Source organism: Canis lupus, chromosome 7 (assembly GCF_003254725.2).
Source record: "Canis lupus dingo isolate Sandy chromosome 7, ASM325472v2, whole genome shotgun sequence".
Lineage (NCBI taxonomy): Eukaryota > Metazoa > Chordata > Mammalia > Carnivora > Canidae > Canis > Canis lupus.
Window position 1 is genome coordinate 19,856,725 of NC_064249.1, and position 25,916 is coordinate 19,882,640.

The window sequence follows — 25,916 nt, forward strand, 5'->3', positions numbered from 1 at the left end:
CAGCACTTGTAAACTTGAGTACAGAAACTGGGGAGGACTTGGCTTGAAGCTGGGTGAGTGTGCTGATGACAGAGATTCGCCTCAGGGTTTCTTTCCCAGAGGACATCGAGGGACAGAGCTGTGGCCAGCGGCCACCAGGGCTAAGGGTGCAGTTGGGCCCTATGGTGCTACCAGAGGGCCTGCAGGGGCAGAGCGTCTGAGGTCCGGGGCGAAGGCTGCCCACCGCCCACCCAGTTGCAGTCAGGGCTCACCGAGGCCCTGAGATGGACCAAGGGGGGTCTCCCTCTCTCTCAGACACGCCCATGGCCCCCCCCCAGATCCTCCCTCATCTTCATCCTCCCCAGATGCTCCCTTTCACACACATTCCATTCCTCTCCTGGTTTGGCAGTCTCTGCCAGGGTCCGAACTGTCTCCTCTTCTGTCCCCTCCCAGCATGTAAGTGCTGGTGGTGTCACATTCTGCTCGGGGCTCCCCAGGCTTCAGAGGATTGGTGAGTTAACCCAGAACTATAGGTGGGGACCCCACAGGCCTGGAAAGTGGGGGTTGGGAGCAGGGCTGACGCCTGGGCTGCTCTCCGGTGAGGCTCCCCGTGGTGGGCTGGGCCACTTCCAGCGGAGGCCGCAGCCACTACACTTCACATCCCCCTTCCCAACAAACAACACGTCCTCCCTGGGGGTGAGGCAACAGGTGGGGCAGCAGGCAACACGGCAGACGGACCTGTTAGTTGGAAGCAGGAGGGGAGAAGCTGGTAGGTGTTGGTGTTGAAAACAGACATTCTGGGAAATAAAAAGGAGCATTCGCTCCTCAATCCATGCCCTACTGCCCCCTCTTTGGGTGAATAACAGAGGATTCAGTGGGATTTCTATTTCAAATTCCTCATTTATTTTGACATTCACTTGGTTGTGACTCCCAGTTATCAAAGATGCAGGACAGGACATCGGTTAGCAGGAGCAGTGAAGTGGAGGTGGAGACGAATTGGCGGAGGACAGGGTGTTCCCAGCCTCTCCTCTTCCTCCTGTGAGGGTGCAATTTGAAAAGTGTCCAGGGTGTCCCACAGTACAGACTCCACAGCTAAAAAGTGCAGCGCAGTTGAATGGGTGAGCTCCCTCTTCCGTAGGTAAGGCCCTCACAGCGACAGGGAGGCGGACAGGCAATCTGGAGACTGTGCCCTACACACCATGGGGGTGTGTAGGGGAGAGCCATGGCCCATCATCTCTCCAGTGCCCCAAACCCAGATCTCGATGTGTAGATTGACAAGATCTAGGCTAGGAAAGCTACAGGAGGAGAGGGGACTAAGATGCCTTTCGCTAAGGGACCCCAATAGATCAGAGCAAGAAAGAAGCAGGTGATAGTTGACTGGGCCGTCTTGATTTCTGCAAAGGCAGGAGGAACAAGGACATTATGTCTTGGTGAGGAACAACAGCCTTTGCTGTGGAATTCCCGGGCAGCAAGGCACTGGGGCTGTTCATCAGGAGGCCACCGTGGCTGCCAGACCCAGCAGCTCATGTCTAGGGGGTGCGCTTGGCCCAATAAGGACTGATGATGGGATGGGGGATGTTAAAGTTGCTGTCCTAAACTGGTCTCCCTGGATCAGGAGACAGATCTCATTACCCCCTGCCTGGAGCTGCCTCCTGGTACGAGGAAATGCTACCATTTGAGATCACCCAGGAGGAGAACCAGTGTTTGCTTTTCACTGACAATAAAAATCATTTTGCCTGCTAACCCTGTATTTCACGGTGGTCATTCAGCCCTCAACACACATTCCTGCACGCTGGATCAGGCAATTGGCAAGTGCATCTAGCCCCTGCCAGGATTGGGGCAAGGGAAAGGAGCACGGCTGGCAAATATTTTCAGGAAGTCCTGGCTGTGTGGAGCACTAATGGTCTCCTAGGGTCTGTCTGGGCAGGTGGCAGGTCTCATTTGCCTGGAGAAAATGGGGTCTCAGAGAAGTTAAATGACCAGTCCTAGAGCTAATGAGTGACCTCAGTGTGACCAGAGCCCAGGTCCTCTGATTCTTAACCCGGTGTGCCCTGATCACAGATGAGATGCAAGGTGACAAGTGCCCAATGAAACAAGGTGTGGTGAATTCTCTCCCTCCTCCCCTCTCTGCCGGCTGCACCTGGCCCTTCTCCAACGCGAAGTCATGATTTCAGCGCAGGGGCTAGCTCTTTCCCTGCCCGCCATCTGCAGAGGCTGTGACCCAGAAGTGGTGGGGGTTGGGCATGCCGTCAGAAAGGGGAGCAGCCACCCCTTACTGTAGAAGCAACTGGAAAATTCATCAGGTGCATTCCCTCAAATGGCATCAGGCCACAGCGGAGTTCTAAGTGGGAAGTGAGGGCTGGGCTCGGGCAATTAACAGGCCCTCGCTGGAGCCTGGGGTTTTGGGGGGTGCAGCGGAGGGAGGGCAGCAAGCATGGAATCCAGGAGTGGGGGCTGCTGACCCCGGTGGAATGAAGTTGTCCAGCTCTGTGAGGACATGGCTGGCTGCCCGAGTGGGACGCCGGGCCTCTAAAGGGGCGTACATGGCTTCAGTGCTATAGCATCGACCCCTGGGAGACTCTGCAGGCTTTCCCGTACCAGCCGGCTGGTTGCCATGGGATGAGCCACCTTAATCACCTTTCACTCATGCTGTCTGAAGGTCGGGTTTTCCTTTCTAGTTGATACATCAGAGACTCTTCCACTCTGCAGCTCCCAAAGCTGGCAAAGCCCCTGGTGTGTGATGCGTGTGGGTGGTGACAGGTGTGTGCACCCCTGAGAACACACACCCCCTCACAGCACTGCTCCCACACGCGCCGCTCAGGGTGGCAGACCGGGGCCCCAGAGACCATCAGCAAGAAGATCTTGTTTGCTGAGCTGCTCAAACTCAGTAACATAACTTGAACCAGGTTCTCTAGCAGAGGCAGCTGGTCCCAGAAGCAGAGAAAGAGGATTTGGGGCGGGGGGGGCGGGGGAAGACAAGGCTGGGCATCACTTTTCAGTGCATTCCCCACAAATAACCTTATGTCACTGCCTCCCAAGTCCACTCACTGTGTCCCACGAGGAAGGGGAATGTAGTGTGTTCCAGAATCAACATCCCCATGGGAGCAGCTACAGGGACTGCTGTCCCCGTGATAACCAAATACCAAGCTGGATTGTGAACTGGGATTCGTTCTAGCAAGCAGGTCCCGAAGAGGTCCCCTTGACACCTTCCTCTCCCTTCTCAGGCTCTGCAGTGCCTTGCTTCTCACCTCTCCCCTCGCCCTAGGTCTCTATCCTTCTTCCATCCCCCACGGAGTCTGGGGGCCTCCAGCGCCTTTGCTTAGCTTTCCCTGATGTCCCTCCTCTCACAGGCCGGCGACGCTGGGGTGCTGGGGTGGGGGGCAAGGGAACCAAGAGGACTTGCGGTGGCGGGGCTGGAGCCTGCGGAGGAACGAACGTCCCAGCCCAGAAACAGGTGCCGCTGCCCGGGCATCCTGCCAGCGCCCCCGCACTCGGGCCACGGGGCCGGGCCCTGCTCTGGTTCTCCACGCACTCGCACTCGGCAGCTTGAATTCCCCTGTGGGGCAAGTAAAGCCAAAACAAACAAACAAACGCAAAACCCCAAATCCTGGCAGTCCTCGTGGGCTGTTGGACGGGTCACCTGCTGCCCGCACTGCTCCTGTCGGGACAGCAGCATTGGTCTGTGGAGGGGCCGGGGAGGGGGTCACACGTCTGTACTAATAGCCCTTGGATTGGTGAAGGCCTCGCGCCCAGAGCCCGGCCACGTCACCGGGTAACTCTGGGGCGCTGCCAACTTGAAGGGTGGCGGTCCCCCTTCCTTGTAGTAGGCAGGAGCGAAGGGGAGCCTCTCGCCTCCACCCCCGTTGGGTACCATGTCAGCCGTCCGTATGTAAAAGGGGGAGCTGTACGGGGAGCAGGTGGTGCAGTGGGCGGCCGCCACCCCGCACGGCTGGCCGCAGGGCTCGCTGGTGAGAGGCGCCAGGCCAACGCGGCCGTCCGGGGCTCGGGAGCTGCAGGCATTACAGGTGGGGTGTGCGGGCAGGTCGTGCTCCTCCTCCTCCTCGTCTGCATCTTCGGCTCTGCTCTTCTTGCAGCAGTAATACTGAGGGGAGAGTGCGGAGGGATGCCTGAGGGCTGGATGCTCCCCTTTGAGTGTGCAAAGGCACCCGCGCCCCTGACCCGCTGCAGAGAACTATTTCGGGTCGGGACTACACCTTCACACCAGACACCCATGTCCCACCACTATTCCACCGGTATTCCCAGCCCTCCCAGACCAATACCTTCCCCTTTCCCTCGCCTCACTTCCTAGTGCATCGTCTCCGGGCTGTGGTTGACAGCAGCAGGGCAGCAGAGAGGAGGGACACACAGTCCTATTGAGGACAGGTGTGGGGCCGCTGGGAGCAGCTTTCCTAGCCTCCCCAGAGGAGGTGCCCTTCCCACCACTCCTGAAATCTCAGATATGCCAGAGACACAACACGATGACCCGATGTCTTCCCAGCATACCCTCTTGGGGTACCCCAAAGTGTGCAGAGTGTGGGAGATGCACAGCTCCTTTCTGGTCACCCCCAACTCCCTCACATTCCAAGGCTTCGAGTGTTGTCCCCCTCGAAGTGGGCCTCCAGGTTCTGCCCCTAGAAGGGAGGGTGGTTTGCTGGTGGCCTCTGGGGACTGACCTGGAGCCTACAGTAGCACAGGACCGCGATGATGCAGAGGAGGATGACCGTAGCTAGGATTCCGCCAGTGATGACAACTGTTCCCGCTGTCATCCGCCCGATGCCCCATCAAACTCTGCAAAGATGCGTGCAGAGAGGTGAGGGGCAGCCACACCGGGCAGGCCTGGGGCAGGGAGGCCTCCTGGAACTTTCTACATGCTCGGAGGCAGGGAGGACCTAAAGGCAGCTGGAAGAGCAGGGCCAGGGGCCCTGAGACACAGGGGCTTCCTGAAGACAGAGGGTGGCTGAGGCCTGGGCCAGCCTACCCCGGAGGGAAAAGAGGAAGCAGAGCCCTAACAGAAGGCGGAACTCTGTTCTAGGCTTCTGTTGGGTTTGGAAGGTTCTTGCTGTCTTTCTCGAACTCTCCTCTCGGCCCCCCCCGCCCTCACCCCGAGGCTCCAAGACACAAAGACAGCAGCTTCTTTTCCCAGGGGCTTCGTCTGTGGCATAGCTCTAAGCTCTCCTGGCTTGTGGGTTACTCCTCAAAACACCTTTTGGGAGAGTCATTAATTATCTCTGTCTCACACATGATGAACTCAGGCTTTGATCGGCTGGGCTGAGATCCTACGAAGCCTGGTTCACCCCAAAGGCCATGCTCTTGGCTGCCCGCCAGGGCACAAACAGCCCTTGATCAGGGGGTGGGGACGGGGTTTGAATCTTAAAAGTTCCACCTGGTTCTATCCTGGCTTAAACCCACACTCCTACTGGGGGCATCCCTGCTCTCTTTCCAGCTCTTGTGGAAAACTAGAGCAAGGTGAGGCCGCAGGGAGTGGGTGACAGGCAGCGTCCTGGCTCCTGGAAGGTGGTGGCAAGACTGGAGGATGGGTCCTGCTCACGGGGGTAAGGTTCTGGACATGAGGCCGTGTGGCCCTGGGCAGGTTCCCTTCCAGGCACTGAATCGGGACTTCCCAGCCCCCCGGGCACATGGGGACCAAGGCTGGATGGGCCAGGGCAGCAGGGTGGGTGGGGGGACTTGGCTTCTTGAGGAAGTAAGCACGACCATAAGCACTTACGTTCAGGAAAGGGAACGGTGACCTGAAAGACAAAAAAGGGGACAAGGATGTGGGAAGAAGAGTGTTACCCCTGAGAAAGGGTTGGATTACTCCCTAAGCCCCACCTTACCACCCCCAGTTTGCCTTCCCCACTGTGAGCTCTGTAGCTGCCGCTGATAAGCCCACACATACCCTCGAGAGGGTCTCCAGCTGTGCCTTGTGCTGTGGCCGACAGACATTGCACCTGAGTGTCCCTCTGGGGTGTCAGACTCTGGTATGACAGTTTAAGGCATCACTCTCTTTCCAAATGGGCACCCCCCACCTCTCTGTAATTGCTTCCCCCAGAGCCGCTGAGAGGTCCAGCAGGCTATTCATTACTCGAAGGGCAAGTGTGACTGGACCACAGCCTCTGTCCACTTTGGAAGTTGTGCACCCTGTGTACCCGGTGGAAGGGGCACCTTCACCCACATACCATCTGCCCCTCACCATCATCGTGCCCCCACCCAGCATGCTTTGCCTTGCCCCACTTGCCTGCATGCTCCCCACCAATTTTTCTTCCCTCCTCACCTGGCACTGCCCCCCACATGAATCCTCTGTCCATCAGGCAGGCCCAGTTCTTTTTTTTTTTTTTTTAATTTTATTTATGTATTTGACAGAGAGAGAGCACAAGCGAGGGCAGTGGCTTAAGGAGAGGGAGAGGCAGACTCCCCACTGAGCGGGGAGCCCGATGGAGGGCTCGATCCCCAGACCCCGGGATCATGACCTGAGCCGAAGGCAGACACTTAATCGACTGAGCCACCCAGGCACCCAGGCAGGACCAGTTCTTAAGAAGCTTAGAGTCTAGTGATGAAAAGACACTTAACATACCTTATGATATGGCGTAAGACACACAGACCAGGGGCTGTGGGGACACAGAGGAAGAAGTAACTAACTAGTTGGGGAAGGTTCCCTGGAAGATGTTATGCTTGAGCTGGGTCCTAGAAGCTGAGTGGGGGTGTGCCCTGTAGGCAAGTAGGCAAGTGGAGAGGCCAGATGTGTGAAAGACCATGAGGCATCCAGGAACTGTAAGGAATCTGGAAAGGCCGGGTAGGGTAGGCACCAAGTGGGGAGGCTGTAAGCCAGGTAAGGACTGGCATTTAACTCTCTTGGAGGCCACAGGGGTTCCTGAGGGGCTGCTGCTAGCAGAGTGCATGAGCCCGCTCTCTCCACCTGTTTAGATCCTGCTCACCCTCCAGTGCTCAGAGAGACCTCCCTGACTCCCCCGTCATGGAGCGCTCTCTCTCTGGATTCCCACTGCAAGGCCTTTCCGTGGGCCACTTTCCAGACCTTATCTTTGCAGGATGCTTGTCAACTTTGACGTGGGAACACCTTGACTCCTCCAGTACATGAGAAGTCCTCTGGGATCAGGCGTTGGGTCCTGCAGGGCTTCCTACCCTGCGGCGTCATACAGAGCGCTGCTAGCAAGGGGTGCTGGAGGACGGGGCAGTGCTCCCGCGGGGCCTTCGCGGGCCTCACGCTTAGGACTCGGACCTACCACCAGGGGGCAGCAAGCTGCATCGCTCAGCTCCCATCCGGTCGGGGCGACCAGAGAGCATCCCGGCTCAAGTCCAATTTGACGGACTTTGCCCAGATGTAGGGCGGGCCTTGCTTCGAGATTCGCTGGGTCTGGCTGGGGAGGAGGGTGGAGCTGAACCTCAGCCTTGGGAGGGAGAATTTATGTGCCCTCATTACAACCTGACTCCACTCTCCCCTGCCTGCCTGGCCTGCTCACCACGGAGGGTTGTTTGAGAGACAGAGAGGCCTGTGGAGTGACCTCAAGTTGAAGGCAGCAGTGACTCACTACCTCCAAGTCTTGGCCTCGCCCCCTGAGATGTTAGCCTGTTTTAGGATACAGGGAATTATGAAGCTATATAGGAACAGAACCCTCCCTCCTCCTGACCTCCCTGCCTGGCCTCCCCTCTTTGAGTACTATGAAACCGTGCAGCAGAGGTGGCCTGGAAATGGGGGAGCAGGGCAGTGCAGGCAGAGGCACAGATCTGAAGGCCCAGCTGAGGCCCAACTGTGCCATTTAGCAGCCACCCCATCTTGGAAACTGACCTCCTTTTGCACTTGGAAAAGATTAACAAAAAACTCAGCTTACAAGTACACTTGTGAGGAAAAAGTGAGGCTCATATATGCAAGGGCCCCTTAGAAACTCCTAAAAGATCCTTTAAACACAGTCATTCGAGGGGAAAAGGAAGGCCCAGACATTCTGTTTGTGGGCTTCAGTCTGACCTTATAATCATAAACCAAATCACGTGTAAAGGGCATGCAAGAGGCCAGCCAGGTCCTAGCTGCTTTCCCTAAAAGAGACCCCATACTAATGGTACAATTTAGCATTTAAACTATATCCAGCGGCTCTGATTATTGCAGGTGGGTTCATTTTTCTCTTTGCAACCAGATGCAAACGATCACAATGACTGCCTGAATCTAAACAGCACTCTACCTTCTACAACGTGCTTCCATTTACATCCCCTCCTGTGATGGGCAGGCTCAAAGATGGCCCCACGAGCCCTGCCTTGCATGCTCCCCTTCCCTCGAGGGTGGATGCCATCTGTGACTTACTTCTAATCAACAGAACACAGCAAAGATGATGGGATGTCACCTCTGTGAATAGATTAGATAACATTCTGACTACTTGCTGGCTAGCCAACTCCTTCCCTTGCTGGTTTGGATGCAGCAAGTTGCCATGTTGGAAAATCCATGTGGCAAGGAACAGGGGGGTGGCCCCTGCCCCCCAGTCCAATGATCTAAATGGAACTGGACAATCACAGAAGTGAGATTGGAAGTGAGTCCTTCCCCAGTTGAGCTTCGAGATGAAGAAGCCCCAAGGCACCTTGAATGCAGAATGCAGCCTGATGACAGACTCTTATAGCAAGTGTCTGAGTCAGGACCCAAGGGCCAGTGCCATGGAGTTTCCATCATCCAACTGCCTTCTGATGAGCTTCCTAAGGACAGGAGAAAGAGGTTCCCTCCCAGGGCCTAGCAGATGGGTTCAGTGGCAGCCAAGTCAGGGATCAAGGGCAGCCAAAGAAGTCAAACCTATTGCCAACTAAAGACTCCCAGGCCTGCCCTCTGTGACCAGAACTTTTTGGACCTCACTCCCCACCAACACCCCTCCCCACCCAGGGACCAGACACCTTCTCCTGCGGGGAGAGGGTCAGCCTACACCTCACACTTACGTGAGATAGCGAAGGCTCGGTCACGCAGGCTGTGCCTGAGCAGACAGAGGTTGGGGGTGCGTCATGGCCAAGGGCATCAATTCCTGCCAGAGAAGAGAGGGGAAGGTTAGTGAGAGCTTGAAGGGGAGGCCAAGAGGCCAGACAGACCCCCAAGACTATGAGGGGATGTCCCCCACAGGGCCTGTTTGTTGACAGGAACCTGGGGACAGCCCTCTAAGGCCACATCCTATCCCGTCTTTGTTTCCTTCCCTTGGTGCCAGTGGCCAGAACCCGCTGCCCAACGTGGTAGCAGGACAGTGGGCAAGAGCCTCTGCCGATTCTGGGAAGTGGGGCTCAGTGTGGACACAGGAGCCCAGCTCCCTCTCTCCCACTCCTCTGGAGAGTTCTGGCCAGTTCCCTGGCAAACGTGTTCCTGTTGCCTGCCTGGTTGATCCTTTTTTCTATGGCATCACACACCTCCTCCCCATTCCCTTCCCCATTCTTCCCTGGGCCTGTCCATATTCCCAGTACCCAGAGCCCACATTCCTTTCCCTTATGCCAAAATCCCGACTTCCCTCAGACAGTGTGCCCATAGGACAGTCGTGTGAGCGAGTTCACACCCATGTGGTGAGGGAGGAGGGGGAGGCAGGATCTTCCCAGGATATTTAAGAATCCAGTGTACGCTAATTACTGAGGGCGAAAATGAAATTCATTAAATATCCACTCAGCATTATTCCCAGGAGAGTCTGGACTCTAAACTGGGAAGAAGAGAATGGGGAGAGGAAGGATGTTCTCTGGTGATGCTTAGTTCTGCTCATTGTCCTGGGGGGGGGAAGGCCCCACTGGGTGTCTTTGTATGGGGGAGGGAACGCAACCAATAACTGGATGCAAGGAGCCAGCTTCCACACGATGGCGCGGAGGCCTCTGGGCTCTCTGCACAGCCAGAAGCTAGAGGTCAAAGGGCAGACATTAGTGTACCTCAAGGCCTGATGCTCATCTGAGTTCAGCAGGTCTCAGGAGCAGACCTCTGAGACAAGTTGAGAAGGCAGATGTTCACCTACAGAGTCAGCACAGCCCCGCCTTCACCTCCCTCCAGATCTAGGCCTTCATGCCCAGGGTGTTCTGGGCACTCGGGCCTTCTTCTCTCAAAGATGCTCTCACTCTCATTAAAATGGAAGTCATACAGAACATGAGAGACTCCTAACTCTGGGAAACGAACAAGGAGTGGTAGAAAGGGGGGGCGGGCAGGGGGTTAGGGAGACTGGGTGACGGGCACTGAGGGGAGCACTTGATGGGATGAGCACTGGGTGTTATACTATATGTTGGCACATTGAACTCCAATAAAAAAAATATACAAAAAAAAATGGAAGTCATTAGTGGCTAGTGTCAGTGTGGGACTCTGCTCAAGTCTTGACTGAGATGCCAACTGATAGAAACCAGAGGAGCGAAGGGAGTTTGGGACAGATCCCTCTTCCCCAGCCCTGTGCAGGGGAATATACGGGGGAACGTCAAAAAGTCTGTTTCAGGATCTAGGGAACTTTCCTCCACTTTGAAAAATACAGATGGGTCATAAACTTGGTGAAGGTTTGGTGCGGAGGATTTCCTTGGCAAGAGTCGTTGCTGAGCCATGAACCCCTTACTCCCGCCCCCAGGAGGAGGGCGGAGGGACTGGCAGGGGCCGGCTGTCCTGTGTCCTGTCCAGTAGGCCTACCTGGAGGCATGAGAAGAGCCTCGTCCCCTAGGCTGGAGCTGGACATTCAGACACCCAAAGGCTGAGCAAGGAGTCACAAGAGCTGCCTGGGACAGAGCCAGTGTGTTTGCCTGGGGTCCAGGAGCTGGTGGAGAGAGGGGGCCAGCAGGGAACCTCAAAAGAGCTCACAAAATTACATCCACAAAAGCAAAAGCCCCTTTGAAGCTTCCCCTGCTCCCTAACCAGTAAGAATTCCCCAGTTCAATCTGGCAGCTAGTGAAACAGCAGCTCTTGGGGGTGGTGGGAGGAAGGTGAGAGTTGGGGAAGTACAGACAGCAAAGGGACTTGGCCCACTGCCAAAGGTGCTTCCAGGCCGAAGCAGATCCCAAACAGCGCAATAACACGGTCGATTATTCAATTATTCCAATTTCCAAATTGAGACTGCAGCTATAGGTGAGAGGTACCACAGACTATCACCTGAGAGTGGGTGACAGGAAATGGGACTGGCCCAAGTCTTTGTCTAGGGGCAGGGGAGATTTCTTCCACTGAATACACTTTAAAGGGATGCTCAAAAGAAAAAAAAAAAAAGAAACTTGTCTGTTGAGCACAAATCATGCAATATGCTTATTTGACCTACTGGTTACTTATTTAAAAAAATGATCCGTGGAAATGGAAGGACTCTAAGAGATCTGGCCCAGTATTTATTTTCTAGATAAAGAAACCAAGTTCAGAGAGGACAAGTGACTGGCTTAACCACACACACAGCAAGATAGAGACAGAGAGACAGAGCGGCAGAGGCACCGGGTGGGGAGCCTGCTGGCCTTGGGCCAGGCCCCTGCCATCAGGCTGCTGTCTCTCCCACACAGGAGAGAGCCAAGGTGTCTCCTGAAGTAGAGCCTTTCAAATTATCTTGACAGTAACAATCACCTGAGTCCCATGTTTTTGTTTTTGTTTTTTAAAAAAAAAACAGACCCCAGGGGCGCCTGGGTGGCTCAGTCGGTTAAGTGTCTACCTTCAGCTCAGATCAAGATCCAGGGGTCCTGGGATCGAGCCCTAAGCAGATAGCCTGTTTCTTCCTCTCCTCCCCATTTATACTCTCTTGCTATCTCTCTCTCTCTCTCTCTCTCTCTCTCTCTCTCTCTCTCTCTCTCAGATAAATACAGAAAATAAAAAATAATAATAATAAAAAAGAGACTCCAGACCCACCAAGGCAGCATCTCCAGAGGAGGGGCCCAGGAATCTGCGTTTCTAACAGGTTTGAGTCTTCCCATCTGGCCCCTTTTAGGAGATGACGTAGGAATGAAAGTCTTTGGGAGGATTTCAGGCTGCAGGCAGCAGGGGAGGTAGGTGACCTTGCAGAGCCGGTGGCATCATCCGCAGCCCATAAGACAGGCTCTGGATTCGGTGTCCTTGTGGCAAGTGGGCCAGAAGGCAGGGGGAAGAGGGGAGTGCAGGGGACCACAGGTTCGTGGCAACCCCGGGTGCGGTGGAGCCAACAAAGGGTCAGTGAGGGGGGATCTCAAAGGCCATTGGGCCCGTGGAGGCTGGTGGGGGAATGAAAGGCCACCCTGATAGGATGTCTTGGGAAGTGAGGGTCCTGGCTCCGCACAAGGCCAGGGGTCTGTGCCGTCCCCGAGGGGCCCCTGACCTCAGTGACTTCAGCTCCTAGAGGTGGGGTCCCCTCCTGGCTGCCTGAGCCCCGGCGGCCACAGCAAGGCAGCCACAGCTGGCAGCAGTACATGTAATCAACGCCCGGCTGCCCCCTGCTCCCCGCTCGGCCCCTTAGGAGCACAGGTTAATTGAGTGGGGCCTAAGCACTGCTGATCTCAATTTCTTCCGAGGCAATTAAGCCTTCTCCAATCAGGGGAGCCCTGGGTGGCTCAGCTGTTTAGCTCCTCCTGCCTTCAGCCCAGGGCATGATCCTGGAGGCCCAGGATCGAGTCCCACATCAGGCTCCCTACATGGGGCCTGCTTCTGCCTCTCTCTCTCTAATGAATAAATAAATAAAATATTTTTTTAAAAAGCCTTCTCCAATCATTAACTCATGAAATTGACACAGCAGGTTGGTGGCCCCGGAGAAAGGGAACGGGTTCTCTTCCCCATTGCGGGTCTTCCTAGACTGAGTCCTAGGCTTCCATTGTGCTGGTGGCTGTCACCAGGCCCAGATCCCCAGGGGGAGGGTGGGAGGAAGGCGGCCAGATCGGCGCCTCTGTCCCCAGCAGACAAACACAGCACAGAAACGCATGTGCTGCTTGAGAAGAGGTCTCCTCGGGGTACGAGGAATCCTTGCAAATCATCAAGGGAAAAAAGGGAAACTTGATGTCCTACCAGGAGAGTGAAGCGATCACCCAAAGTCGCGATTTAACTGAGGAATACGAACTGTCCCCGTGGCAAGCTCTTATTTCACCCTGGTGGCACCGGCAAGAATCGGAAAGCCGGCTCGTGCCCAGGGTCGGAGCAGCCACCAAGGGAGAGACCCAGGGCCACCACGTCATATCAAGTCCGCACACAGCCCACAAGGTCTGCTCCTGAGTCTACATCCCCCAAACTTCTCAACGCGTCCATAAGGGGTCATGCGTGAAAGATGTTCATTGCTGTTTGTTCACAGTGGCGGGGAACTGGAAGCGAGCCCAGTGATCATCACTGGGGACAGGAGAGGTCAAGTCAGCTAGATGCCACCTCACAGGGTAATGCAACTGTTGAAAGCACGGGACAGGAGAGACCAGAGAAACAGCGGGAAATCTTAGCACAGCGCTAAGTGAAAAACAAACAAAAAGGCAAAACAGAGCAAGCTGTATAATACTGCCTACATAGATTTAAAATGCAAGCATACAGATCACCAATTCACATTTTCAAGAATACATACCAGAAAAATGGGTCACATTGTAGGTTAGAATGGCTGCCCTATGGGAGGAGGAGAACGGGATGGGGAGCAGCGCAGAGAAAAGCATAGAAAGCCAGAGAGAGGCCTAGCACAGACCCACGGTAAGCAATAATGGGCTACGATCTGCGGAGTATGATTAACTTCCCCTTCTGCACCCGAGGTCCAATTTGAACAAAGAGAAAATAAAGCAAGGGGCTTTCACCACCTCCAGGAAGCCTTCCATGATGCATCTGATGTTGCACATTTTTGTTTAGCCTTCCTTTCTGTCCCCAGGTAACTACTGTTCATACACTGCTGTCCCGTGGATGTACTCTGCCTCCTTTGTTAGATTACAGACCATCTGAGGGCACAGACTGGGACTCCTGTGTCTTCATAAAGCTCCACTCCAGCTGCCAGGTGTTCCGCACGTTCTAGACACAGGAATGACCAGCTCTCAGGGGGAAGTTGCTTTGTGTGCAGAATGCGATCCCACCACACAGCCTTGCACTCTGGGCTCATCTGCTGAGATAGAGGGAGGAGCACTAGGCTAGGAGTACCACTCTGGGCTTACGTTCTATCTTCTATGCTCCCTTGGGTGACTTTGGACAATTAATAATCTTCTTGAGGTTCATCTGCAAAATGAAGGTAAATGACACACCTTTCTTTACATGGTAAGGATTATGGGAAGGGGGATGTAATTTTGAATTATGCTGCCTTTTGGGGAGAATGGGTGTTGTTCCAAGGGCTCAGGGTCCCCACATCCTTCTGTGCCACCAGCAAAAAGAGATGGCCCTTTCTTCTCACTTGTCCCTTGATGATATGGTCATGCCAAGATTTGGGACTAGACCTGGTAAGAGCTGGACCACTCGACACAACAGAATGAGAAGAGTTTAATGAGGTGTATGGTAGCAGGTGGACCAGAGAAGGTGGGATGAGAAAGAAAGGGGATCTAGAAAAATTGGCTGAGGCTGGGGGGGTCTTGGCCAGTTAAAAATCCCAGAAGTTAGCAAAAAGGGCTTTTAAGACCTGGGAGGTCTCTAAATTTTTTGTGTGGTCCTCTCAAACTGTTGGTAATTCACAAATGTGATATTTTTCTCATTTGTGGCAAGCGGATGAAGGGGCTGAACTCAGGCCTGGGTTTGTATTGGTGGAACACAAATGACACAAGAACTAATTCTGCAGACGGGGGTTTGAGCAGGTCCTCCCTAGATCCCTAGAACACAAGACCCCAGCTCAGATAGGAGTTACGCATCAGGTAACTCATGTGAAAATACTTTGTCATTCCTCTTCCATTCTGGCCCTGACCTGCCTCTCAGATAAAATGTGTCCTAAGGTTCCTGATCATGACCTTGACTAGCATTCTGGCTGAGACCTTTGTGTCTCAACATGATACTCATGGAAAAACCTATGTCATTCCCCTCATTTATTCTTCAGCTGATAGTTGTTGAGCACAGTGGCTGGCATTGAACTCCACTTTGGGAATACAAAAGTGAGGCAGAGCACCTCATGAAGCTCACAGGGGGGGACGCCTGGGTGGCTCAGTGGTTGAGCATCTGCCTTCAGCTCAGGGGGTGATCCCAAGGTCCTGGGATAGAGTCCTGCTTCGGGTTCCCCTCTTCCTATGTCTCTGCCTGTGTCTCTCATGAATAAATAAACAAAATCTGCAGAAGAAGAAAAGAAGAGAAGAAGAAGAAGAAGAAGAAGAAGAAGAAGAAGAAGAAGAAGAAGAAGAAGAAGAAAAAGAAGGAGGAGGAGGAGGAGGAGGAGGAGGAGGAGGAGGAGAAGAAAGAAGAAGAAGAAGAAGAAGAAGAAGAAGAAGAAGAAGAAGAAGAAGAAGAAGAAGCAGCAGCAGCAGCAGCTGCTCAGGGAGTGGGGGAGAAGCAGGTCCCAGGACCCTCAGAGGGGCTCACTCTGCAGTCCCTGTCAGACTACTACAGGCTTGAGCCTGCAAATCCCCTGGAGCAGGGAGCCCTGCTTGTTCAGGGTTTGGGGTTATCAGTAAATGTTTGCTGCAGATAAATAGCAAAGTTGGTGGGGCGGGGGAGGGGGGCTGCTCTGCAGGGAGATGCAGATTGGCCCATCCCTGTTCCACCCCAGCTCTTCCGGGACCCCCACATTCCACACTCTTTCCCAGCCTGACCATTTGCAGGAGGGAAGGCAGCACCATGGCCTGTGTCGTGGGAAGGGACTGGCTTTTCCTTTCCATGAGGTGCGTCATTCTGCACCACGGGCTCGGATTTCTCTCCATCTGTATTTGATGTCTACTGTTGTTTGGAAGGTGTTCTGAGATCCCCAGGCAGCAGGCTTCCAGCCCGATGACTGCTAAGCAGGCTTGTTAGGGAAGGCAGAGGTGTCCGTGGGGCTTATTTCTCCTCTCTAGCAAGATGTCAGTGGGCTGGAAGAGAGCCACATGACAACCCAGGCCATGCAATGGAGGGAGAGCTGGTTTTTTGAGGCCAGATGGCAACAAGGAGGGCCCGGCCTTGATGCTGAAAAGGCAGCCAGAGGGAGCTAGCCTGTGAAGGGACCTGGTCAGGGACCCAGGTGTCAAAGCCGGGGAAGAGGGCGGGAGGCTGGCTCGAGCTTTCCTAGGGTGCCAGGAGTTGAAGGAGGGATAAAATTATACTGAGGGAAATTTAGACCGAATCCAAGATAAAGCGCACAGGACATAAGCAAGTGTAACAGTGAAACTGGCCTGGGAGCATTCCAGGGCTGTACCAGTGGAGTCCGACTGGGCCGGACTGAGGGCAGGAGGAGGCTGGGACATTCCGGGGGGGTGGGGGGTGGACAACGAGGCAGCCTGTGGGCTTGGAGACCTTAAGACATGCAGCAGAATTTATTCAGTATCTTTAATCATTTCTGAGAAAACATTCTAAAACGGGCAAGAGAGGCAGGAGGAGGACTGTCAGAGGCATCCAGGAGCAGCTGATCAGGTGCGGGAGGCGGCAGGCCTTTGCTGGGGTGCTGGGGGTACAGTGCCCCATGGAGGCCCCGGGAGCCGAAAACCGAGGGCTTCGGCAGGGGCAGGCCCAGCACAGACACGGCAGGGCCTGCGCCTGCGAGAGGGCGGCGGAACCCGCAAGGAAGGCCTGCGACTAGCTGGGAACAGAACCGTCCCCACCCTGACTCGGTGAGCAGGAATAAGCCGCTCTCATCCAGACGTGTCTCATCCTCAAGGCCACGGCACACCATGGCTCTATGTTCTGGGTCTAGCATTTCTGAACTAATTTGGGGGTGTCTTTGTGAAGGACCAAGTTAAGCTCTTCTAAAAACTGACCTGCTTAACTATGGGAGTCCACGTAAAAGGAGGTAAACGAAGGAAACAGCATCTGTATCTGGATGAATCATATTTCCATCTGATTGACATACTCTGATTTTTCTTGTGATGGTTCTTTCAGCTAAATCTTTATCCCTTTGCACCTTGTAGATGGGACTGGGGAGGCTTTTACAGATGCTCTACTGCAGCTTCTAACTCTTCCCCCAGAGGCAGAGATTAAGGACGTTTCATCCACTGGCACCCAAGGGCTGAGGCAGGGGTGGGGTGGGGACTGTACGTGGTCAGCTTACCCATCGGGGAAGCCTCTAGAACAGGCTGATCCAGAGAAGCCAGGAAACAGGTTAAGAAAATTAGGAAGAGCAACTTTACACTTCTTCTGTGTAATAGGAAAATATGTTAACGTAGGATGTTTATGGGCTCTCTCCTCCTCTGCTTGCTGCTAACCTGTCTACCAGCTCATCTCCTGGAGTGCGCAGATTTGGGGTAAAAGAGAGGCTGGGAGGTCCCATGCTGTTGGCATTTATGTGAGCTAGAAAGCTCAGAATACTGACTAAATACACTTGGACAATGAGAGGAGAGGAGGAGAAACCCAAGAGCCAGGATGAAAAGCATTTGAAAGGCATTCTGGAAGGATGGAGAGAAGAGGAGGCTCAAGGTGGCCGCCATGTGCTTGAGATACTGGGAGAGATGGAGATGGGGAAAGAAGATATTTTGAGGTTTTTTATATATTATGAATACAATTTCTCCCACTGGGATCTTCCCAAAATGTGCAATCAAGATTTAAATTGCTTTCCAAATATGCTTTTTTTTTTTTTTTCCATACTGGATTTGAATTTCCTGGAATGAGACTCCTTGAAGAGACTGATACAATGGGGTAACTTTTTCTTTTCTGTTGTGGGTTATCATCATAAAGGAATATAACTTGTCTAAACAAAAATAATCAGTAGCAATTTAGTTAAATGAGTGCCACTTTAGGTAAAGTCAGAAAGCATTTATAAACCCAAAATTATGGAGATCCCTGGGTGGCTCAGCAGTTTAGCACCTGCCTTCGGCCCAGGGCATGATCCTGGAGACCTGGATCGACTCCTGCATTGGGCTCCCTGCATGAAGCCTGCTTCTCCCTCCCTCTGCCTGTGTCTCTGCCTCTCTCTGTCTGTGTGTCTCTCAGGAAGAAATAAATAAAATCTTTTAAAAAAAATTGTAAGCTTGCACATGCACGTGTGTGCACACGCTTGTTTCTGTAGAGGCAGAATGTAGCCTTCCTCAGATATCAGAGAGCTCTGTGACTTCAGAGAGGTTAAGGACCACTGAGTGAGATGATGTATAGAAAGGATGTAAAAGAGGAACGGCATGGCTAAGAAGATGGCAGTTCTAAAAATAAAAACAAAAATAGAAAGGAAGGAAGGAAGGGAGGGAGGGAGGGAGGGAGGGAGGGAGGGAAGGGAAGAGAAGAGAGGGAGGGAAAGAGGGAGGTTGGAAGGGAAAGAGGGAGGAAGGGAGGGAGACTCGTGTCTGGGGACCTGCAGGTAGAGGAAGAAGAATCATTAAATTTAAATCAGCTATGTGCGGTCAAGACAGAAGTCCTTTCCACAAGCAAATATAAGCCAAATGGAGGAGAAAATAAAAAGACACAAAGAAGTCAGGAATTTGGTAGGAAACATGGATGACAAACAACTCCTCAAAATGTTCCCAGCAGGTAACCCCTCTGGGACAAGCCCACTGACCCATGGCCAAGGCACCAGCACACATCTGGCTCTCTGACTCTCTTTAACCCCCAAAGGGGACATTTTAAAAAGACCTCCTCCTATGTGAATGATCACTCCTTAATTTCATACATTTTCCTACTTGTTATTTTGTGCTTTTTAAAATCAATTTCTTTGAAAATTACCTATTAGGCAAGTTAATGCTGACAGTGTCATAAATACTATAAATGTTTTTCCTAGTATGGACTCCATCTCCATGCAAAAGTTTAAAATTTTTAGGGAGCTAAATCTTTTATCACTTTTTCTTTCCTACTTTGCTTAGAAAGTTTTCTTGCACACAAGTTTATGTAAGGGGTTTCTCATTTTTTAAATCTAATTCTTCATCCAGCATGGATCTGGTTTTATACTCAAACGGTTTCAGTTTCAGTATTTTTTTTTTAGATAGAGAATCAATTTGCTATTGAGCCTAATTTTCTTAGAATTAAATTATCATCTTTCCACACATATTATATACATATTAATTTCAGATTTATTTTTTTTTAATTAATTTATTTATTTATGATAGTCACAGAGAGAGAGAGAGAGAGGCAGAGACACAGGCAGAGGGAGAAGCAGGCTCCATGCACCGGGAGCCCGACGTGGGATTCGATCCCGGGTCTCCAGGATCCGGCCCTGAGCCAAAGGCAGGCGCCAAACCGCTGCACCACCCAGGGATCCCAGATTTATATATAGATCTGTGAATCTGCTTTTCAGTTCTACTTACCTATTTACCTACAATTATTAATAAACCCTACTGTCTTTATTAAGTTGTCTCATAATAAATTTTAATAGCTGGTAAGACTATATTTCAACTTTTTACTGAAATGCAATATACACAGGATGCTTGGGTGGCTCAGCAGTTGGGCATCTGCCTTTGGCTCAGGGTGTGATCCCGGGATCTGGGATCGAGTCCCACATCAGGCTTCCTGTGGGGAGCCTGCTTCTTCTGCCTATGTCTCTGCCTCTCTCTCTCTGTGTCTCTCATGAATAAATAAATAAATATTTTAAAAAATAATCTTAAAAAAAGGAATGCAATATACAGAAAGTATACTAATAATAAACAAGCATCTTGATGAATCTTCCCACGTTGAACACACCCATTGTACCCTGCATCCTAGAAGGCTCCCCTGGAGCTTTGGCTTATGGATCTGCTTAAACCCCAGCAGAGCTCTGCTGGATGGCACGTGAGTACAGACTTTTCCATGGCCACTAGCTCCTCTTCTGTTAGCTCTTGGGCTACAGCTTCTTACTTGATGACTCAAAGCCTCATAATAGGAAGCCAAGGTGGGGAAAATTGTTGTGGTGGGACTATGATGAGAAAAGAAATGTGGGCTCTAGTTCTGGGGCTTTTCCACCAGAAGGGCACTAAACCATGTCATCTGTAAGTGAGCAAAAGGGAAAAGCTCCTGGAACCTGTACCCTCACCATGTCTTATCAACAGCAGGAAGAGCTAGCCCATTCCCCTTTCAGACTCTGCTATCCAGACTAGTGCAATGGGGAGGATCTGGACACAGTCCCCTTGAGAGGGCTATGGGCCGCGGGCGAGGGCAGGGGCTGCTGCCCCCTTCGCCCTTACAGAGAGCTGCCAGGGGAACACAGCCAGCCCCAAAGCAGAGCTGCTCTGGGTAACAATGTAAAATGAGTTCTCTCTTGTGGACAAGGGAATCTTTATGGGTGATGCCATGTTTAGAAAAACATTTTTCCTTCTTAATTTGGAGTTTAGACTGAACCGTCTCTGAGAACGATTTGACGTCGGAAGGTATTTGCTATGAGTGTGTGTGTGCATCCCAGTTCGAATCAACACTAACCCTCCGGAGAACTGCAGTAGGCATCTCTACCCACCGCACCACCTGAGGAGAGACAGACAGAGAGTGGACAGACAGGGAGGGCCAAAGCCCAACTCTGACTGCCCCGCCCCAAGTGCCCAATGGAATTACACTGACTAGCTCAGACTCTGTGAAGCAAACTGCTGGAATACTGTGTCCTTGCATTGCCACGGAGGGACAGGGGGACAGACCCTAAGATCACAGCCTGTGAGTCATGGACTGAAGAATGGTCCCGTCTCAGAAAGAGAGACAGAGGAGGAAAAAGTGGGAAAGAATGTACTTTCTGTCCATTTAGATAACAGTATCAGACTGGCCATTTCTATTTCCTCCTCCTTGCAGAAGCCTCACTGCTAATTATTCCCAACTTGCCAATCAAATCTGTTACACACTCAAGCCTTGGGGAAGTTCAGAGGGATGAGCCACTAACGGCGAGGGTGCCTTCTTCTCCACCGCAGTTTCACGGAAGCTAATGTAGCAGAGGCAGCACAGTGTGAGAAGGCCAGCGACCCCAGAGTCCTGGGGGGAAGAGCCACCGAAGTGGAGCAGCTGAGAATGGCAGCGAGAGGAAGAGAAGGAGCATACCATGAGGAGATGCTGATGCTTGTGGCTGCCTTGTGGCTGGATGTGGCCAACTTTCTTATTTTCTTAAATTTTCTGGAGCAGTTGTGGGGGTGGGGGAAGAAGGGAGAGGGAGAAAGACAACATCTGGCTAACAGATAAAAGAAGATGAGCTGAAAGCTGCCTGTCTGTAACTGTCACCCGTTCAAGCTGGTTGGCCCCCAAAGGTCATTTATGATAGATTTGTCTCTCTTCAAAAGACGGCTTTCTCAACATCTCAAGACAGCAATGGCATACAAGGCCCTTCATGCTCAGTTAGCTGCTGGGACAGAGAAATCTCCAAATCTGGGACCTGGCCTTCCACATGGTAACATAGGGACTCGGGGTCCTCCCATTTAGTGACTCTGTCTGTAGCCGTCCAGACAGAGGAAGAGTGGGGGATCACTGCAGGAAGGGTTTGGTGGGCCAGACGGGGAAGTGGTGCACATCACTCCTACTCACATCCCATCATCAGGCCATGCCAAACCACATGGTAGGCTGGGAGGCATAAAGGGGCTATGTGCCCAGGAGGAAGGAGGAGCACAGTCCCTAACTTCCAGTCCATCCTTATTTCTTGGCATTATCTCTTTGTATTTTTGCTCCAATAATGCTACGTGTCATTTCCTAGGTAAGACATTCTCTGCTCTATATGGCAAATTTCTATTACCCCTTTAGGGATCAGCTCAAGAAGCCCCTCCCACCCCTCTTAGGCATTCCTTGACTCCTCTAGGCAGATGTAAGCACTTCCTCTTCCCTACATTATAGAAAGCTCCTTTGTAGCACTGGCATGATTTATAATTCATAATTTATCATTATTTTTAATTATCAAAAAACCTGCCTCCTTTGCTAAACTGCCAGCCCAGTGCAAGCTGGAATAATGTTTCTATCTCTGTACCTGCTTAGCAGAGTGCCTAGAACAAAGAGGACTCGGTAAACACCCAGTGATTGAATGAACAGAAGAATCTCTCTTCCTGCTTTTCTTTTTCTTCAGGCTAAATGTTCTCATTTCCTTCTACGTTTCCCCAAGCAGCATGGCTTCCAGTTTTTCATCATCCTTGTCTCCATCTTTAGAATGAGCTCCAATTTGTCTACATCCATCAGAAGATGTGGAGCCACAGATCTGAGCAGGGCACTCTGGGTTTGAACTGATTGGGGCTGATTCACTGAGCTGACTTTGCCCCTTTGCTTGATAGTAAAATCCACAGCAGATTGGGGGGTAGGGCCCCAGCTATGGTCATAGACACTTCTTTCCTCTTGGAATACTTCCCTGCAGCCACGCACATCTACTATTCACCCAGGAATCATCCATTCTAACAACATTTTCAAGACCTTAGAGGAGGGATGTTAAGTTTGGATGTGTAAGGTATTGCTGGGTTATATGGGACTCTGAAAATTATGCCAGATGCTTCTATGTCCACAGATAGGGACAATCACTTTGAAGCAGATTTTCTTTCTTAGTAGGGGAATCACTCGAGTAGACTCTTTTTGTCACATAAATACAAATGACTGGTGTGATGGATGGAGCACAACATCTATTCCATCCTCCTTCTTGCTTGTCTCATTGAAAGCCCAAGGCTGGAATGCTAAAAGTGACACTTTCCAGACTCCCTTATATCTAGGGTTCTGGACATGATTTAAGTGTGGCCAGTCAGATGCACTGGCATGAGATTGGGAAGTGGATGTAAAGCAGAAGCTGCTTTTCTGCTGCTCTGCTGGCAAATGGGGTTTTTGACATGGAGTTTTCTGGAGCAGAGTTGTCAGAGGTCTCAGTGTCTCTCGACAGGCAGCGCTAGTGGCATCCATTCTTTGTAATGCTGGATCTGTGTGGCTCTGGAGCCAACAGCTGTGGTGGCAGCTTCTGGATCTCTGGATTACAGCTAAGGCTGTGTGCAGCTATAGCCAGCAACTACAGTCTCAGCTTCATGATCCCTCAGCTTCCTGACATGGTGCTATTGTTTCAAGAGTCACCTGTAGGGACTCAGCCTAGATCCTGCACCTGAGATCTTCCAATGACTTATAAGCATTTAATACCCTGAATTAAATACACCTGTCTTGAAATTGCTGAAATTAAATAAACAAAAATAAAGACAACTAGAAGAAGAAAAATAATTTAAAAAAACAGGTAGAGTTACTTCTGTTTTTTGCAACCCAAACAACGAGCAGACATCCACTGACCACCAAGAAAGGTAACCCAAACCATTTGTGGCTTGATGAAAACTGTACCTCTCTTCTTGAGATCAGAGCTGAAAACTTAGGGAATGAATTTGTATAAGGGTCCCAAGACTCTTCTGAAAGAGCAAAAGCCAAGACTTTAACTCCTTCTCCCCAAGATTTAAAGTTAGGGAATCCTGTAGAATGGCCCTGATCAAGATATGCTGGAAATAAAGAACTGCAGGGGTGGGGTGGGGGGATGGGGTGGCAGTAGGCATCTGTGGAGGATTCAGGCTTAACAGTTGGGGGGGATTGCTGGTTCTAACATGTCACCTGGCTCAGGCCAGAAGCCTTTCCTTATCCAGTTGCCTTAGCATAATATGGGGCCTTGAGGAACCATGGCTGGATGGGACCCAAGAAATACTTAACTTGGGACCATGGCCTGTTCAGGGACCACCAAGTAGTGGACACATATGTCCACTAGACAATCCAGAACTAGCATTAAGTAGTACATTATGTAGCATCAATCAATGCAAGTAGACTCACCAGAATTTCTAGTTTCTTTCTTGGTCTTGTACCTACAAACAGGAGTAGCCTTCCTCTGGGTTGAGTAAGACCCTTAAGGTTTGGAGGAAGAAGGTAAGAGAGTACTCAAGAGGCAGATATGGAACTTTCAGCCAATAAGAACATTTAAGGGTTGAGCAATTAATTAGAGAAAAGGGTGGATCATTCACGTTATAGGCACAGAAGAAAAACCTAACTACATTCCAAATTCAAACTTATGTATGAAAGAACTCAGAATATTAATGGAAGGTAAATAATAAGTTGGAAAAGTAACTATGATAATGTGAAAGCATACTTTGATGATAAAGGAATATATTAAGATCAAATGGGTAAATGACCAAAGCACAGAAATGGACAGTTTACAAAGGATGAAGTGAATTAATAGGCATATGTAGTAAAAGGATGAAGTGAATTAGTCCAATCTCACTAATAGTCAAAGAGTGCAAATTGTGACTTATTTCTTCCTTTTACTAAATTGGGGGACATTTTAATACCTAGTGCTGATTAGATTGGAGTTTAATACTCTATATTGCTGGATGAAAATTTATAAAACTCCATGGGAAAATATGTGGCAGTATTTATTTTAGAAATGTACATAACAAAGGCTTCTAGCTCTAAACAGCTGAGCAAAATCTATATTTATCTTTCCTACCTCCCAACATCTCATTGAAATAATAGAAGGCATATGAAAAAATAACCTTGGGACACCTGGGTAGCTCAGCGGTTGGGCAGCTGCCTTTGGCTCAGGTTGTGATCCCAGGATCCGGGATCTAGTCCCGCAGTGGGCTCCTGTGAAGAGCCTGCTTCTCCCTCTGCCTATGTCTCTGCCTCTCTCTGTGTGTCTCATGAATAAATAAATCTTTTTTAAAAAATAAAATAACCTTAGCAGCAGCACTGGGAAACCAGGACGGTGTGCCTCCAATTGGGAATTTCTGGATGAGATAAAGCTGATGGGAGCAGATTGATAGTGAACCCCAATAACCCATGACCCCCTAACAGATGGCAAAAAGGACATCCAAACCAAGTGGTTTTCCTACCAAAGCTCTGGACATAATCCCAATATCAGAGGCACTGGACCTTGGGAAAGAAGATGGCCTTAGACCTCAAAGTTGAGTCTTCAGACAAACTAGCTGAGCCGACCTCTCCCCCTACTGCCTGAGCTGATGAACTCGGGCATTCACCTGTGGGATAAAGCTCAAGTTTAAGGCTTTCTGAAGGAGTTATTTCACCACAAGAAACTCCTAGAATGGACACTAAAGTTAAACAAAGCAGTACGTCAGTGATCAGGAGAGATGGACAGCTCCCAAACCCAAAAGTCAATGAACTTATTGTTCATCTTCCTAGTAATCAAGGAATGTAAGTTGAAACAATAATGAGGTAGCACTATTTGCCCATCTGATTGGCTAAAATGTGAAAGGCCCCATGTTGTTGAAGGGGTTGGAGGGTATTGGCCCTTACATGCTCTCGTTGGTAGGATATAAACCAGCAGAGCCAATTTGAGGGCAATTTGGGAATATGTGCCAAAATTTGAAAGCTACATACACTTTGTCCCAACCAATTCTACTTCTAAGGAGCCCATCCCATGAAAATGCATATGTGCACAAATACAGGTACAAGTACATTCCCTGTAGTATACTTTGTAACTGCAAAAATTTGATAAATAGCTATCAGTAGAGGAAAAGTGAAATGGATTAAAGTTTTCCCATGGAGTTGTTAAAGAGAATTAGGGAGAGTAAGATTCTATTTGCATTAAAAGTTGGTGTATGAGGGCATCTGGGTGGCTCAGTCGGTTAAGCATCTGCCTTTGGCTCAGGTCCTGATCCCAGGGTCCTGGGATGGAGCCCCATGTTGGGCTCTCTGCTCAATGGGGAGTCTGCTTCTCCCTCTGTCCTTCCTCCAGCTCGTGCTCTCTCTCTTGCTCACTCTCTTTCAAATAAAAAAACAAAATCCTTTTTAAAAAAAAGTTGGTGTTTAAGATTAACACCTAAAAATGTTCATATTGTTTGACACAACATTCCAATTTCTGGAAATATATCCAGAAGGAAATGATCCAAAATAAAAAAAAAAAGCTAGAATCAGAGGAAAAGTTAACTGTAGTGTAATTTATAATTGAGGAAAAAATTGGAAATATGCTAAATAGTGACAAGGAAGTTACTTATTTATGCATAACACTCAAGGAAACCTTGTGTAGTTAATTGAGTTATAATTATGAACACTTTATCCTAACATGGAAAAGCATTTAAGAGGACAAACTTGGACATAAATTCATGTAAAATATGATCACAACCAGGCAAAACATAGAACATAAATGAAGAAAAGAATG

At 50.7% G+C, this 25,916-nt stretch overlaps 1 protein-coding gene across 8 annotated transcripts in view; it reads right to left on the reverse strand.

Annotated features, from left to right (window-relative positions):
* Positions 1-859: 859 nt before the first annotated feature.
* Positions 860-25,916, reverse strand: part of FAM163A (family with sequence similarity 163 member A) — a 78,328-nt gene continuing 53,271 nt past the window's right edge. For 3 of the 8 annotated variants that reach the window (XM_025430136.3, XM_035718807.2, XM_025430137.3), the window contains exons 2-6: positions 8,905-8,987; positions 6,551-6,584; positions 5,705-5,726; positions 4,653-4,767; positions 860-4,081 (exon numbers count right to left, since the gene is read on the reverse strand). In XM_025430136.3, the coding sequence (XP_025285921.1) occupies positions 3,683-4,081; positions 4,653-4,745 (492 nt within the window). In that variant the 5' untranslated portion in view covers positions 4,746-4,767; positions 5,705-5,726; positions 6,551-6,584; positions 8,905-8,987 and the 3' untranslated portion in view covers positions 860-3,682. The remainder of the gene's footprint in view (positions 4,082-4,652; positions 4,768-5,704; positions 5,727-6,550; positions 6,585-8,904; positions 8,988-25,916) is intronic. The other 5 variants (XM_025430133.3, XM_025430134.3, XM_025430135.3 and 2 more) reach the window with 3 other exon arrangements.